This window comes from Rattus rattus, chromosome 9 (assembly GCF_011064425.1).
Source record: "Rattus rattus isolate New Zealand chromosome 9, Rrattus_CSIRO_v1, whole genome shotgun sequence".
NCBI classification, from domain to species: domain Eukaryota; kingdom Metazoa; phylum Chordata; class Mammalia; order Rodentia; family Muridae; genus Rattus; species Rattus rattus.
This window is the reverse complement of record NC_046162.1, coordinates 72,990,037-73,007,438: the sequence shown is the minus strand read 5'-3', so window position 1 is coordinate 73,007,438 and position 17,402 is coordinate 72,990,037. Positions and strand designations below refer to the sequence as shown.

Genomic DNA, 17,402 nt, shown 5'->3' with positions numbered 1-17,402 from the left:
AATCACCATGTGGGTGCTGGGACTCACACCCAGGTCCTCTGAGACGAGCAGCCAGTGCTCTTACCCACTGAGCTATCTCTTTAGTCCCAGTTTTTTGTTTTTTATTTGCAGCACCTCATTTGACAACAGAACAAACCATATACTGTATTAACAAATAAACCATGAATTTTGTGGCTTAACCTGGTGTGTCCAGTATGAGGGAGAGGGTAGCTTTCTCCATAATCACTGCACTCATGTTGAGCGGGGCAAGCACTGCCTTGAAACATCCAGCTGCCAGAGTATAGAACTCAGTTCTGTCCCAGCTGTCGATGAGAACCACATACAGCTAACTTCAGGAAATGACTTGAGAGCGCTTTGCCTCGGCTATAGGTTGCTTCCATAGCTGGTGCCCTCAGAGAGAAAGAAGCATCATATGATATACAGAGTGTATACCATGCTGCCTTTCTAAGTCATAAATGTGCAGTCCAGATAATTTTGCTTTCAAGTATTTTGGCTAAAAGATAGTGGAGTTTTTGTAATCATTTATTGAGAATTTGCATGTCAAATATCATTTGAATCTCATTATGTGATTATATAATTTAAATTTTTGAAAAGTCTATTCAGTAAAGTACGATCACCAGTCTCACTTTACAGATGCGAAAATTGAGTCACAAAGAGGTTTAAATGACAAGAGCAACGTTGCACAACCAGGAAACTGTAGAATCAGAACTTAAAGAAAGTTTGACTCCTGTGCTGACCTTTAAAAACTGTGTTTGAGTATTTTGCCTAAAGTATGTATGTGTAATATGCACATATCTGGTGACCAAGGAGGTCAGAAGACGGCCTCAGATCCCCTGGAGTTGGAGTTATAGATCGTTGTGAGCCACTTTGTGGGTGCTAGGAACCAAATTCTGCTAGAGCAACACATGCTTTTAGCCTCCAAGCTGTTTCTTCAGTCCCCAACACTATCCTAATTATTAATTTTTATTTTTTTAAAAACAGAGTCTCATTATGTAACCCTGGTTGTCCTGGAACTCACTATGTAGATGAGTCTATCTTTAAAATCATAGAGATCCACCTGCCTCTGCCTCTCTGCCTCTCTGCCTCTCTGCCTCTCTGCCTCTCTGCCTCTCTGCCTCTCTGCCTCTCTGCCTCTGCCTCTGCCTCTGCTTCCTGGGTTCTAGGACTAAAAGTGGCTGCTGTAGCTACTTCTAATGGAGAGAGGATGGGAGGAAAGGGAGGGGGAGAGAGAGAGAATGTGCCTCTGTGTGTATGCATCTGTGTCTGTTTATGTGCCTGTGTCTGTCTGTATACCTGTGGAGGTCAGAGGGAGTTGGTTCTCTCCTACCATGTGAATCCAATGGTCCTTGGACTTGGCAATAAGTGCTTCTATTGTCTCCGGTCTCTCTCTAGTCTCCATTGCTGCCTTCTTAGCAAATTCATATCTGCTTCAGATACATGTCAGACAGATGAAGCTTTGCTTCGTCTTAGATTGGGGTGGGCCTAGGGATATGGGAATCCTCTGTTTAGAGGTTGACTGAAGAGAAGGTATTGAGAGGAGCAAAAAGCCAGAAGTCCATGGGTGATCACATGTTGGGGGAGGAGTTAGAGAGGGCATGAAGGAGGAACCGGCAAAGGAGCAGAAGTGGTTAGATTGCTGTTAATTTTGTTTTTTAGGCTGTAACCAAATCATAGAAGTCAGAGAAGACTAGGTTTTAACTAAATCAAGGGGAATAGTGAAGGAGTTGAGCATAGTTGTCTTTATCTGAACTTTCCTTATTTGTGGCTGACAGGACAAACTTGAGATTTGGGAATTGGCTCAGATTAGTCTCTCTGGGCATAGGATGATATAGCCATTGAAGTCTGCATTCTGTCATAGCATCAGGGACGGCATCTTTTATATGCTGTTTTACTAGTCATTTGGCTTGCTTAGACTTTGGTAGTAGTGATTTGGGGTTTGAAGTAAAATTTCAGTTCCCTTTTGCACTAATTTAACATAGGGCAATGCTTGAGTTAGGGTCCACCGTGGAATAGGGGCCAGTAAAGGGACTGAGTAAGGTTCTTATAGGTGTATCTGGATACAGTGTTGGTTTAGTTGAAGAGTGAGTACTTTTATGATGCTTTAAGCCATAATTTTAAGAAATTTTAATTATATTTTAGTTTATTCTATGTGTATGTGTATGCCAGGTTATGTGTACTGAGATCAGAGGGCAACTTTGAGTTGGTTCTTTTTCTTCACCATTTTGAGTCTTGGGATTGGCCTCAAGTTTGGCTGCAGGCACTTTTATCAGCTGAACCATCTCACTGGCCCCTGAATCACCTATCTAGCTCTGATATTCTTTTATTCTAGTTTAGTGATTCTTAAGGTATGGCCTTGAGACCCTGTAGGACCCTCCTTTGGTCCTTTGAAAGACATTGGGAGTATATGAAGTTAAGACTTTTCATAATAATACTGTGATGTTATGCCCTGTTTACCTCTTCCTCATGAGGATATATAGTGGGATTTTCCAGAGGCTTCATGATGTAGGTTATTACAATAGATTGAAAGCAGAAACAGGCATGAAAATCCTGCTCTCTTAGGCCATGCATTAAAGAGATTTGCATTCAGTCACTATTTTTTGAAATAATAATATTTTACATTAAAAGTAAACACATAATGAACTTAATTACTATTATTAAATGAAGTATACATTTTTACATATATGAAATGTTTTTGAGAGTGGCAGAAATTTTTAGAATATGTATTAGAGCCAGTATTCCATTTCAAGGATTGGAAAGGAATCCTAGATGTATAATCCCCTGGGAAAAGGAAGCCCTTTTCTTTCTTTCTTTCTTTCTCCCCCCCCCCCCAGAGCTGGGGATCGAACCCAGGGCCTTGTGCTCGCTAGGCAAGTGCTCTACTGCTGAGCTAAATCCCCAACCCCAAGGAAGCCCTTTTTGCATACTTCCTTTCTTACAAACTCCCTTCCTTTTCTGCATTGTTTCATTTCTGTGTGTTCCTTATGTTTAGATGCCTAAACCCCCTCTTCCCAGCTATAGTCTATTAATTCGTCTTTTTCAGAATAATTTTCATTAATTGATTGTGAACTGTTTTTCTCTTTCATCTGTTATTTACTGATTTCCTGACAATATTACTTTCAAAACACTATGCCCGACTTTTTCTTCTCTGATAATCTCTTTCCTTTTCCTGTCATTTTCAGATTCCCTCAAGGTATTTGCAACTAACTAGGACTATATAACCTAAACCACCACACCCAGTTTACCTTTTTTTTTTTCCTTTTTTTTTTTTTTTTTTCCGGAGCTGGGGACCGAACCCAGGGCCTTTTGCTTGCTAGGGAAGCGCTCTACCACTGAGCTAAATCCCCAACTCATTTTGTTTACCTTTTATTTCTAACATTTACACTTGGTTTTGTTCTTATATCCATTCATCCATTTAACAAATGTTACTAACCACACATATAATATGCCATTTCTTTGTTTGGCAGGTGGTACAGACACTAGATAAGCAATCCTTGCCTTTCCAAAATATATAGGCTGCCTGGATAGTCATTTTGGATTAAATTAAGTAGGAACAAAATCTAAGGTTATTTGTCTAGTTTCCTACTTTACTTGGTTAACCCACTGATTATGGGAAATCAATGATAGAACAGCAGCAGATATAGAAGCAAAAACCATGTATTACATGTCTACTTCTTGTCAGATATTTTCCTAATATTATCTCATTTAGTTCTCATAGCAACTCTGCAAGGTAGAGTTAGCCCCATTCTGCAGTTGTAAACACTGAGGTATAGAAATGATAAGTGATGTTACATTATCTGTAACTAGAAGGATATGCAGCAAGATTTTTTGTTCTGTTTAGCTGAGTCAGCCAAAAAGGAATAGTATCTTATTACTTGTTTGTTTGCACGTATGTACGTATGTACGTATGTATGTATGTATGTATGTATGTATGTATGTATGTATGTATGTCTATGTGCATATGCCTGAGGTTAGAGGCATCTCCTGGAGCTAGAGTTACAAGCAGTTGTAAGCTACTTCATGTCAGTGCTGGTAATCTTCAGGAACAGTACATGTTCTTAATCACTGAGCTGTTTCTGCAACCCCAAGAAGTAAAGGTATCATGACCAGGTGGCAATAAGTAGAGAAATTCAGAGTCAGGCGTAGAAACAGTGACTGTGTAAAACTAGAAAGCTATTGTATCAGAGCAGAGCAAGCAACCAGTAGTGGCCACCTAGGAATTTTGTTAACGTGTTTGGAAGCTGGAAAGATAGTTCAGTAGTTGAGAGCACTTGCTGTTATTTCAGAGGACCTGACTTTGATTCTCAGCACCCATATCAGGCAGTTCACAATCACCCGTAACTCTAGCTGCAGGAGGATCCAGTGTCCCTGGCCTCCAAATATACTCATGCTTAAGTGCACATACCACATACAGATATGCACACAAAGTCATAATTAAAAACAAAACTTAGAGAGTGGGTTTTGTTGTCTCTGAACTGCATTGTTGTAGCACATCAGAATTGAAAGAATGTAACACATTAGAAAATAATGGTCTTTTGCCCTGAGAGGGGGATATGGACAGGGGTCCCACCCCTAACCAAGAAATTGTTTGCAACTGATACCTGTTGGCAAAATGAAATCATTATTTTTCTAATGGAGTGCCACTGGGTATATCAACCTCACTCCAGGGTAGGCCCCATGCCCAGGAGTAGTTGTTTTCCTGCAAAATGAACTCTTTCCTTGTTTGATTTGGTTTTATTTTGTTCTGGCATTTTTTTTTTGTTTTATGAGTTGTTTTGTTTGTTTTGTTTTAGTTTTGTGTTTTTGTTGGTGTCTTAGTATTCTATTCCTGTGAAGAGATATCATACATCACCAAGGCAACTCTTACAGAGAAGCAATTGCTAGCTGGTGGTAGCACATGCCTTTAAGTCCAGCATTTGGGAGGTAGAGGAAGGCAGACCTCTGAGTTCAAGGTTATCCTGATCTACAGATCGAGTTTTAGGATAGCAAGGGCTACATAGAGGAATCCTGTCTTGAGAAATAAAAACAAAACAAAGCAAAAAAATTTAAATGAAGAAAGCATTTAATTGGGTACAGTTTCGGAAGGTTAGTCCTTGATCATCAATGGTGGGAAGCAGACAGCTGTGCGGGGAGAGGGGGGGAGGGAGGGAGGGAGGGAGCAAGCCTGACATAGCCATTTGAAACCCCAAAAACCATCCTCCAGTGATACACCTCCTTCAACAAGGCCATACCTCCTAATCATCCCGAAATAGTTCCACTAAGTAGCATTTAAACATGAGTCTGATTTAAACCACCACAGTGGTTTTGTTTGTTTTTGAAAGAGTGAGAAAAAACAAAAAGTTGGGTGGTGGGAGAGGTTTTGGGAGGAATTAGGGAAGGGAAAAACATGATCAAAATGTATTGTATGAAATTTTTTTGAAGGAAAAAAAGAGGGGAAGAGAAAGCAGAATTTTTAAGTCTGAAGGAAAGAGTGTTCTTTCTGAGTGGAGAGCCTGGAACAGGAGCCATTAGGTGTTTTATTAATGGTAATGTTTGCCCAATGCCTAAATGGCTATCCATGACTTACCAGAAACTTCAGAGAACTCTCTAACCTATTTGTTACTCCTTTGGCAGAGTGACGTCAGAATCAAGTTTGAACACAATGGGGAGAGACGGTGAGTTGCCTTCTGTGTTAATGTATGCTGAAGTCCTGGGAAAGCACTGAGCTCAGAAAACTACCTCTAGTTATATTATAAGACTTCCTTTCTCTTTTTAATTCATGTTTCTTTTTAATGTTTTAGTCATAATTATTTTATAAAAAGCCAAGTAATTCTCAGTAGACAAAAATGTAATTCTACTTAATTCAAGGAGCATTTAGGGCCCTGTATTGTGGGTGTGGTCTCTGTTCACCCACATATGCTTTCAGAGTTGTCACACATGCCCTTCTGTAGCTCCCTCCCATACTTTTTCTCCTTTCCTTTGTGTGTTTCCTTACTTACTTGTCAACTGCTGTAATCAAACACCATGATGGAGACAGCTTACAAAAGTTTCAGAAGATTACAGTCCTTGATAGGGAAGCAAAGGCATGGCTATAGCAGTCACTAATAGCTCACAGCAAGACTCAGAAGTAGGAGCGAAGTGGTGGGAGTCTTCTAAAACCTCAAAGCCCACCCTCAGTGACACAGTTCCTCCAAGAAGGCCACACTTGCTAATTTTCCCCATATAATTCTACCAGTGGGGACCCAGTATTCAAACAGGAGCCTGTAGAGGGCATTCTCATTTGAACCACCACAGAGGGGTGAACTGCAGTCCCACAAGGTTACTGAAGTCTACTCCAAAGGAGATGATGGAGAGTTGCTGTTCTCCCTCAAAATGGCCCATTCTTAGAGAAATGTACAAGGTTGGAAGAGCTTCCTAGTGAAAGGACTGTGGGAATGGTAATTCTGCAGAGCCAGGGTCCTGCTGTTGCTTTGAGGTCTAGGGCTATTCTAAACCCAGAGGAGGGAAGAACAGAGCTCTGTCTGCAGTTCCATCCTGTCCTCCTGTGTCCTGACAGTAGCAAGGAAGTTAAGTGCCACTTCATCATTGGTACTTTTTAGTTTCTGGCCCGACAGTTTTTGAGGAATGAACAAACTTAGAGCACCAGAGGCTTTTCAGAAATAGATATGGAATCAAAAGCTCAATTGTGTTGGAGCTTAATTATGCAGTTATGGTCTCCTGAGTGCCCTGTTCCCAAAGTGGTATGCAGTTTCAGTGAGTAGACTTAAACTGTGAAAGTATATGTGTTTGATTTCAGAGAAGCTGCCAGAGGGAAACCACAGGTATTTAAGGTAGTCAGGCAGGAATGGCTTTCTGAAGCTGGAGCTGCAGAATGTTGCTATCAAGGTTTTGAAAGTCTTTTTTTTTTTTTTTTTTTTTTAATGGAGTTGTTTTCAGGAACCATAGCATTTGCTGTTTGTGTTGTATGTGTAGAACTGAGAGCTGGAGAGAGTATTTAGTACTGAAGAGCCAACTTAAGCTGTTCTGTGCCAGACATCTCGAGTTTCATGTGTTTCATTTCTTATGATTTTGTAAAGAGGGCCATGTGGACTTTCTTTAGTGTTTACAGGGAAGTAATATCTTTTCTCCTTTAGAAATCTTACATGTGTCCATGTTTTGCCTGTGTGTGTGCTCGCATCACTGTGTACCAGGTGCCTGAGGGTCCCCTGGAACTGGAGCTAGGGTGTTAGCTGCCATGCGGGTGCTGGGAGACAAATGCTAGGTCTTCTGGAAGAACAGCTGGTGCTCTCTGAGCCATCCGCCTCTCCAGCCCCAGTTTCTTCAGAAACAAAGGCCCCTGCTAATTTGGAATTTACAGAAAAAGACAAAGAAGTAGTGACTTGTCCGTTTGTCCAGGCACTCACTTTCATAGAATTCCATTTTAGGAGTGGAGGACCTTGACTATCCTGTAAGAGGGCAGAGAGGACAACTGGTTCCCTCCAAAAAACTTAGTAGGAAGACACAATTCAGCATTCCCTAAGATGTGTTAGTAAGTGGGATGGCAGCAGCCTGGCTCTTAACTAGTTCTAGGAAGCCACAGTTTCTGATCTTAACCAGACTTCGAGCAGTTTAGGGTGGCTGACTGTCTCACAGCCAGACTGGATGCATAGAAACTTATTATCTCTGAGCTTGGTTGCTTTCTAAAACTGTGGGAGGGACATTCCCTCATACTGAGGCTCAAGAGATAGTCTTTTTCTTACTGATTTTTCCCTTCCATTCTTTCTTTCTTCCAAGGGAATGGGAGTTGACATAATTTTTCACTATAAAATTCAGGCAGGCATTGAACAAACTTTGTATCCCAGGCCAACCTAGGACTTGGGATCCTCCTGCCTCAGCCTCTTCCAGCTCCACAAACTCCCCAAGACTGCATTTCTCTGTGTAGCCTTGACTGTCCTGGAACTTACTCTGTAAGCCAGGCTAGCTTTAACTCACAAAATGTGCCAGTCTCTGCCTTCCAGTACTGGGATTGAAGGTGAGCGCCTATTTTTTTAATTTGATGTGTATTGCTGTTCTGCCTACATGTGTGTCTGTGAGAGGATGTCAGAATTCCTGGAACTGAACTTAAAGACAGTTGTGAGGTTCCTTGTGCTCTTAACCACTTAGCCAATGCATGTGCCATTGATCCCAAGTTTAAATTTTTTTTTTCTTTCTATTTTTCGGAGCTGAGGACCGAACCTAGGGCCTTGCGCTTTCTAGGCAAGCGCTCTACCACTGAGCTAAATCCCCAACCCCGCCAAGTTTAAATTTTTTAAAAATTAAATTGTATTTTGTTTTATTTTAGTTGTATGAGTGTTTTGTCTGCATATATGCCTTTATACCATTTAGTACCTGGTGCATTAGAAATCAAACTTGGCTCCTCTGGAAATGTAGGTAGTGCCCTTAACTACAGAGCCCTCTCTCTAGCCCTGCACCTTCTATTTTTTTTTTTTTAATTTAATTTTCTTTATTTTTACCAACCCCAGGCTTTATTGGTTTTTCTTGACTTTTTATGGTTAATTTCATTGATGATTTTTTTTTTTCATTAAAAGATTCGTGGTTTTGAGACAGGGTCAAACTGAACTTTTACATTTACCATTCGGTTCTGCCTGGCCTCTGTAGACCAGAGTGCTCTCAGATGTACAGAGATCTGCCTGCTACTGATTTCCAAGGGCTGGCTGGGGAGAGTTGGGCAAGAGTTTAAATTTTTGTTGTCAAGGCAAGTGCCTAATCACTTAGCTTTATTCTCAGTCCAAGAAGACAAATTTGACAGCAAAATTATTTCCTGTGGTTATTTCTGCGAATATGTATGCTCCCCATACATAGACTTATATATTTGAATATTTGACTTCTGATTGGGCTGTTTAGGAAGGATTAGGAGGTACAGGTTGGAGGAGGTGTGCCACTGGGAGTGGACTTGAGGTTTCAAAAGCCCATGCCAGGCTCAGTGTCTGTCCACTGCTTGTGAATGTTCCAGCCTCATGCCCGTCTGCTTCCATGATGGTCATAGACTCATCCTCTGAAACCTTAAGCAAGCCCCCAGTTAAATGTTTTCTTTTGTAAGTTGCTTGGTTATAGTATCTCTTCCCAGCAATAGAACAGTAACTAAGATAGTTTCTAAATTTTAAATATATGGTTAACCAACATTCTTGTTCCCTTTTAGAATTATAGCATTCAGCCGGCCTGTGAGATATGAAGATGTGGAACACAAGGTGACAACGGTCTTTGGGCAGCCTCTTGATTTGCATTATATGAATAATGAGGTAAGAAAGATGGATGAGGAAGGGCCAAGAAGGACAGCCATGTGCATTTTCTTACTTTTTACCTGAAAATGTGTTAGTTTGTTTCTTTGATATCATCTGAGGGTTTTCTGTTTCTGGAGCCTCTTGTTAATTGCAACAACTGGGGTTTTATTTACTGAGTAAGGGACGGCTTGACTACCTTCATCCTTCCTGCTCAGTAACACGTAGGTCAAATATTCCATGGTGGGATAAGGTACAGTGCCAGAGCCAAGGCTTTTTCCTTTGTTTCTTTATATTTCTGTAATATGTCTTTGCTGATGTTGTTTTCCCTCAGCACAGCCTTGACAAAAGTGAAGACCTTAGCAGGGCTGGGATGGTGTCAAGAACTAAGGGATAGATCATCTATTATGGTCACAAACGGTAGATTCTTCTTTCAGAGTTTAATTCTGATTGTAGCTTGTTTCAAAAGTTAGCGTCTAAGCTGGGTAGTGGTGGTGGTACACGCCCTTAATCCCAGCACTTGGGAAACAGACAGGAGGATCTCTGAGTTCGAGGCCAACCTGGTTTATAGTGAGTTCCACAACAGCTAAGGATACACAGAGACACCCTGCCAGGAAAAAACAAACAAGTTAACATCCAATACATTGATTAACTATTTCATTCCTTTCCCCAACAGTCCTTATTTATTTCTGTCCCATATTTTACCTAGGAAGAAATTTTTTTGAAAATTATTTTTCCTGCTCCTAAGAAAGGGTACGGTTGGTTTAGTCTAGTGGTTTCTATCACTTTGAAAGGCAATGTATTTATGCTTATGTAATAGAAAACATGTATGTTAAGGGGAATGTGTTGGGGACAGTTGGCGTGAGTCTGCCATCCAAGTGCTTCACCACTGAACCACATCATTAACCTCTTACTGTGCAGTTTTGTATTTCATAGCAAGTTAGAAAGTATCTCTGTAGTTTAGTCCCTAAATTGGTGGTTGCTGAGATGTGTGTGCATATATGTGTCACAGATTTATTTACTTTTTTAAAGACAGTCTCAGTATGAAGCCAAGGCTTCCTTTGATCTTACGATCTTCCTGTTTCAGACGCCTCTGTGCTGTGTATACATCTGGGCTTAGTTGCTGAAGGTCTTGTTGTTGTTTTTTTGTTTTGTTTTGTTTTTTTTATACAAAGTCTTGTTAAGTAGCCCATGCTGGCCTTAAAATTGTGGTCATTTTGCTTTTCCCTCTCAAGTCCTGGCATTAAAAGTGGCATGTGCCATTATACCATCCAATGATCTTTAGGGTTTTTTTTAAATAAATTTTTAAAATATGTCAAAATTGGTAAGAAAATCACTAACTATAATATACAAAAATATAGATGCATCTGGGTGGCAGTGGCCAAGCTAAGTCAGTCAAAGTGACAAGTCTTTTTGTTTTTGTCGTTGCTGTTGTACTGGGACAAGATCTCTATCTGTAGCCCAGGCTAGTCTGAAGCACACCCTGTTGGCAAGGCAAACTGGTCTCACACTTGTGAAATTCTCATACTTCAACCTTTTTAGTGACTGTAATAGGTGCGTGCCACTGTCTCTGGCCTAAGATGAAAGCTTTAAAAACTGATCTGAGGGTCTGGACATGCGGTTAGTGTTAAGAGCACTCAGGGGATGCAGATTTGGTTTCTAGCACCACATGGAAACTCACAGCTGTTCACGATTCTACTTTCAGGAGATGTAACACCTGTTTCTTACAAACACAAGGCACACACATGATACACCTTCATTTATGCGGGCAAAACATGCATCTACATTAAAAAAATAAGTATACTCTTTAAAACAACAAAGAATTGAACCAAAGGGCTATAGAGGTGGCTCAGCAGATAAAAGAGTACTTGCTTTTGCAGAGGACTCAGTTTTGATTCCCAGCACCCATATCAAGCAGCTCATAATGACCTATAATTCAATTTCTAAAGGATACGATGTACTCTCTGGTCTCTACAGACACCTGCATGCATGTGGTACACATATACATACACTCAGACCCACATATAAAATAAACTTTTAAAACAAAGAGGTTCAGCAGTGCAGTGCATGGCTTTAATACCAGCACTCAGGAGACAGACAGAAAGCTCTCTGTGAGTTCAAGGCCAACCTGGTCTGCAAAGTGAATTTCAAGATAGCCAGGGCTACATAGACCTTGTTTCAAAAAACAAACAAAAAACAAGATATACATGCATGTAACACACACACGTATACACTGTATGATTCCACTTACATTAACAGTTTAGAAAATACAAATTTGTAGAGCTAGAAACTCTGCGGCTGGCTGCCTAGCAGTGGTGGTAGGAATGGGGAACAGCCTATAAATGGGCACAAGAGATCCCTTCGCAGTGATGGCACTATCTCAAGACTGAGAAGAACTGGCAGATGCACAACTTTAAATCTCTTTAGGAATTACTTCACACTGAGATGAAACAAAACCTTAGGATCCAATGTAGCCAATGAGATTGTTTCCTCTCTAAACATAATTTAGCTTTTGTTTTTGCAAAGGAAAGCATTGACATAGATTTGCATTTTGTATGATTTTTTTTGTGTCCTATTGTAGCTCTCCATCCTGTTGAAAAACCAAGATGATCTCGATAAAGCAATTGACATTTTGGATAGAAGCGCGAGTATGAAAAGCCTTAGGATACTACTGTTATCCCAAGACAGAAACCATGTAAGTAGCCTCTCATGGCCCAGCAACTGAAGAGAGTTTACATTTCTTCATCTTGCTTAATTGATAGGAATATTGTGTTTCTTAGTGCAAGTAAGAGTATGGGATTCAGCCCCATCAGGAACCAGCAAGTTTTCTACATTTGATTTCATTGGGAGCCAGATTGTTAGAGTCAGTTACAACAAAGATTATTTGACTGACAGTATCGGGGTGGGGGGTATTTCATGATAAAGGAGAAAGTGTGCGTGTACACACACACACACACACACACACACACACACACGGTCCTTCTATTAGATTTTGAACTTTATGAGAGATGTTTATGCAGCATAGGAGTTACCAAAAGCTATAAGGGATTTGAGACTCAAACGTTTTGCACCTGACTTCCTCAACTCCAAGGTCTTGCCTTGCCTTGCCTTGCCATGCCTTGCCTTGGAAACACATTATAAAAAATATACTTTTACTTCTATTTACTGGGGGAAAAATGGCTGTAGAGTTTACCAGTTTAAAGTGGCTGCTTTACCAAATGTCTGGGAAATATCTGTTACATAATTTCCCGTACTGAATGGATCCTCTGGATGTACATTCTGTGAGTTCAGTATGCTTGCAATCTTGACCTGTCTGTCATCACTGTAGATGCATGTTCCTGAAGGTTTCTTGGCACTCTTCCCTTTTCTTAGACTTGAAGACAACAAACTGAGTATGGTTCTATGAGATGAGATCTGTGGACATAAGAGTACCACAATAGTTTAGGTGGACTAACCCGTATGCTGCCATTTTAGTTTACTTTGTTTTGTTTGTTTGTTTTGAGATAGAAGGAGAGAGGGGCTTTTGCTCTTGCTCCCTTTTATTCTTTCTTGCTCTTACCCTCTTCCCCCTTTGTCCCTTCCAGTACCCATACCTAGTGACACATTTTCTATAACACACCTCCTAATACCTCTAAGGCCATACCTCTTAATCCTTTTAATTTTCAGCCAGTCCCACTTCTTGGTGACTATGCTTTCAAAGCTATGAGCCTGTGGAGGCCATTTTCATTCAAACCACGATGATTGCCATCTGCCCTGCTTTAGCTTCCCACTCTCATCTTTTTCACCTTCTTCATCTATTCCCCCCTTATCTGCAGCAGTCCATACATTCTTCTGGGGTGTTGCTTGCTTGTTTGTTAAGCAGCCAGTTTGATTTTTATCTATTACAGTGTATCAGTATTGTTGGTTATTTTATTATTTTATTTCTTCAGTTTGGATGTGGTTTTCATACCAGTTCATTGTCTTCTCATTGCATATTTGTAGATTATATCACCAAAGACTATAAACTCTATAAGAACAGGAACCATGTCATTGTTTTAAGACACTTTTCCATCCTTTCTCTAAATAATACACAGAATGCTTTGGAAACTCTGTCTTAGTTAGAATTTTCAATTCTGCAATAAAACCCCATATCCAAAACACAAGGTAGGGAGGAAAGGCTTGGCTTACACTTCTATTTCACTGTTCATCATCGAAGAAAGTCAAGTTAGAAACTCAGAGCAAGAACCTGGAGGCAGGAGCTGATGCAGAGTCCATGGAAGAATGCTGCTCACTGGCTTGCTCCCCACGGCTTGCTCAGCCTGCTTTCATATAGAGCTCAGGACCTCTAGCCCAGTGACAGCCCCACCCACAATAGATGAAGCCCTCCCCCATCAATCACTAATTAAGAAAATGCCTTATGGGGCCAGCTGTAGTGGCTCACGACTGTGGTCCCAGCTCTTGGGAGGTAAAGACTGATGGATCTCTGAGAATTCAAGGCTAACCCCTGGTCTACAAAGGGAGTCCAGGACAGCCAGGGCTCTGTTATACAGAGAAACCCTGCCTTGAAAAACTTAGAGGAGTAAGAGGGGAAAGGGAAAAAAAGAGAGAGAAATGCCTACAGCTGGATCTTATAGAGGCATTTTCTTAATTGAGGTTACCTCCATTCTTGTGTTGACATAAGACCAGCCAGCACAAACTCTTAGCAAAAGTTGATCATTTTAACAAACTTTCCTTCCCTATAAAAGAGGCTGCATTGGCACTTTAGTAGAACTGTCACTTCTGACTGACTGTGATGCCTGTACTCCTCTGATCCCGATGAGAAGTTAAAGACAGCTAATTATTTACATCCATTTCCCAGTTACCAAGAGGCACATAAGGTGACACAGATATAGCTGTGGTACAGAATTACTGAAAAGATGATTGACCATCTGAGCTCTGACCCTCATGGTCTTACATAGGACAAACACTACATAGATGTCTCAGGTCCTATAATTTAAAGCAGTGGTTCTCAACCTGTGGGTCACAACCCCTTTGGGAGTCAAACAACTTTTTAACAAGGGTCACCTAAGACTACTGGAAAACACATGTTTACATTATGGTTCATAACAGTAGCAATGAAAACAATTTTGTGGTTGGAGGGGTCCCCACAACATGAACTGTATTAAAGGATTAAAGCATTAGGAAAATTGAAAACCACTGATTTAAAGTTTACACTTAAAAAAGCAAAGCTGTTGTACCTCTCGCCATAATACATTTATTGGTTTATTTTTGCACATAACTTGAATTTCTAACTTAGGTGTACAGACTTTATGTAAATGTTTTCAGTGCTATTTCTGCAAGTCTCTCTTTTTTTTTTTCCTTTTCTTTTTTCAGAGCTGGGGACCGAACCCAGGGCCTTGTGCTTGCTAGGCAAGCGCTCTACCACTGAGCTAAATCCCCAACCCCTCTGCAAGTCTCTTAAGTTATGCTTTTACTCAATATTATCATGAACATTGTGCCAGTATTTCTCCTTAATAATTATAACTTAACAATAACACATAATTTCCTTGACAAGATATACCATAATTATATAAATTTTTTGGTGGGTTACTAAATTTGGTGGGCAAATTTAAGCTGCTTCTATTTTTAGCATTAATAAATACCTATATTTAACAATAACAGTAGAGGTTAAATGGGGTGGGGAATGCCTTTAACCATGGCACTTGGGAGGAAGAGGCAGGCAGATTTTGTGATTTGGGACCACCAGCAGTGAGACCCTATCTCAAAAGCAGCAAAATAATAATTAATAATAATAATAATAATAATAATAATAATAATAATAATAATAGAAAGATGGGGTGACAAGTCTCTCAGTGGGTGAAGGATCTTGTCTCTAAGCCTAACCACCTGAGTTCTAGTCTGATGACCCACATGGTGGAAAGAAAACCAACTCTCAGAAGTTGTCTTCATATACATGCTATGGCATATATGCATCTTCACACATACATGTACACACAGAGTAAAATTTAAAAGTAAAAATGGGGGCTGGAGAGATGGCCTATTCTGGTGTTTGTGAGGACAGTGACAGTGTACTTATATATAATAAATAAATAAATCTTTAAAAAAAAAAGTAAAAATGGTCAGCTAGGGCAACATGATGAGACTCTACCTCCAATAAATAAATAAATAAATTAATTAATTAAAAATATTGTTAAAAGAAATAAAAATAGATGACAGTGGGATGACTCAGAAAATAAAGGCACTTACTGCCAACCTTGATGACCTGAGTTTGGTCTCTGGAGCCTACATGGTGGAGGAAAGAACTGACTCACATAAGCTATCCTCTGGCTTCTACATATGCACACACAGAAGTAAGTATAAATACATAAATAGTTATTTTTAAGTAAATAATTATTTTAAAAGGTGGTGATCAAGGAAAATACCCATCATTAATCCATATCATCTACATGTATGTATACATGCACATGAAATATCCATTTTTGTGCTTTTAATTTCTATTTTTTCATTAACCATATATTTATTTTTTAATTTGAAAAGTGAAATAGGGCTGGGGTTGGTGGTATACACCTTTAATCACAGCACTCAGGAGACAGAAAAAGCCAGAATATCTCTCTGGTAGTTCAAAGTTAGACTGGTCTACACAGTGAGCTCCAGAACAGCCAGAGCTGTATAGTAGAGAGACCCTGTCTCAAAAAAGAAAGAAGAAAAGTGAAATACAAAATGTAAAGTAGATAGGCTGGGGTTTGTAGAATGCTTGCCTAGAAAGTGCAAAGCTCTGGTCCTGGATTTAACCCTCATTCACAGAAACAAAGAAAAAACAGATACTCATAACCTATAAGCCCATAGTTTTTAGTTGTTATGTTCAGTCAGTGTAAAGTTACTCTGTGAAATTGCTGTGAAGTGTTTCCAGGATTGCTGTGCATTCATTACTGGTTGCCAGTGTACTGCTAGTTCATAGACTGGAACCAGAGGTTACACTGAGGTGCCTGCTCCAGCATGCTGTATCCGTGGTCTTCAGTTCCTATCACTGATAAATGTTGACCCTTTTATTTCTCTTCTGTGAATCTTTGTTCCTGTGCATTTAAATGTTTGTTTGTTTGTTTGTTTGTTTGGGACAGTCTCTAGCCCAAGCTTATGTTGACCTTACCATGTAGCTTGTACTTCTTGATCCTCCTACCTCCACCCCAGAGTACTGGAGTTACAGGTGTGCATCACCACAGCTAGTTTTACTCAGTGCTGGAGATGAAACCCAATTGTGTGTTGGTGTTTTACCTGCACTACATGTGTGCCTGATGTTCATAGAGACCAGTAAAGGGTGTTGGATCCCTAGAATTGGAGTTATATACAGTTGTGAGCTGGGAATCAAACCTGGGCCCTCTGGAAGAGCATCTAGTGCTCTTCTGAACTCTCTCTCTAGCACCTACTACTCCCAGTTTACAGATTTTTAAAACCGAAGGTTAGAGTATATGTTCTTTGATACATTTTAAATCCATGCTGCCAAGATTGAGTCAATCCCCACTTTGTGAAAGGCTTCACGTCTAAGCAGAGGACTTTGGATACGCATCATAGAGCTCTTCCCCTAACTTCAGGGCTGTGGGGCCCCTCCTTGCCCTTTTCCCCCCAGTATGTGGTTGGAGCTGTTTTTTCCTTTCTGACTCTCAGCAGAGAGCTATTGCACATCGGAGGCTTCAGCAAGAACATTCACTTCCCCTTGGTTCTGACTTCCTGTTAAAGCAAGACAGTTTGTCAAGACAACCCTACATGCGATAAAGTCTGGCATGGGAAGGCTGGAGAAGGCTGCTTGGCAACTGAACTTGCCCCTGGAAGCGGGAAGCCCTTTTCCTGAAGGACAGGATATAGAGATTGTTTATGTGGTACTTCCCCCCGCCCCCTGTTGGGAGGTAGAAGAGATACAGAGAAGCAAGCAAAAAACTTCAGCCCAAATTGTAGCTCTTATTTTTACTTTCGGTAATCCTTTTTTTTTTTTTTTTTTTTTTTTTAATTATGTCCCAGTGTCACTTGCTCATCCTCAATATTCAGTTTCAGGCTTTTTCAGTGTAAAGCCCCATCCATTGTTTTAAAGTCTTGCCTGGTGGCTTAACTGGACTAGCAGAAGTTAAGGATGAATGCAGGAGCCAGTGTGGGTGTTGAGTTCCCCTGGAACTGGAGTTAGATAGTTTTGAGCTGGCA

General features: G+C 40.3%; 1 protein-coding gene across 1 annotated transcript in view; it reads left to right on the top strand.

Annotated features, from left to right (window-relative positions):
- The window catches only part of Map3k3 (mitogen-activated protein kinase kinase kinase 3), a 67,839-nt gene that overhangs the window by 21,901 nt on the left and 28,536 nt on the right, over positions 1-17,402 (top strand). The window contains exons 3-5 of the mRNA XM_032914281.1: positions 5,611-5,651; positions 9,155-9,254; positions 11,815-11,928. Of these exons, the coding sequence (XP_032770172.1) occupies positions 5,611-5,651; positions 9,155-9,254; positions 11,815-11,928 (255 nt within the window). The remainder of the gene's footprint in view (positions 1-5,610; positions 5,652-9,154; positions 9,255-11,814; positions 11,929-17,402) is intronic.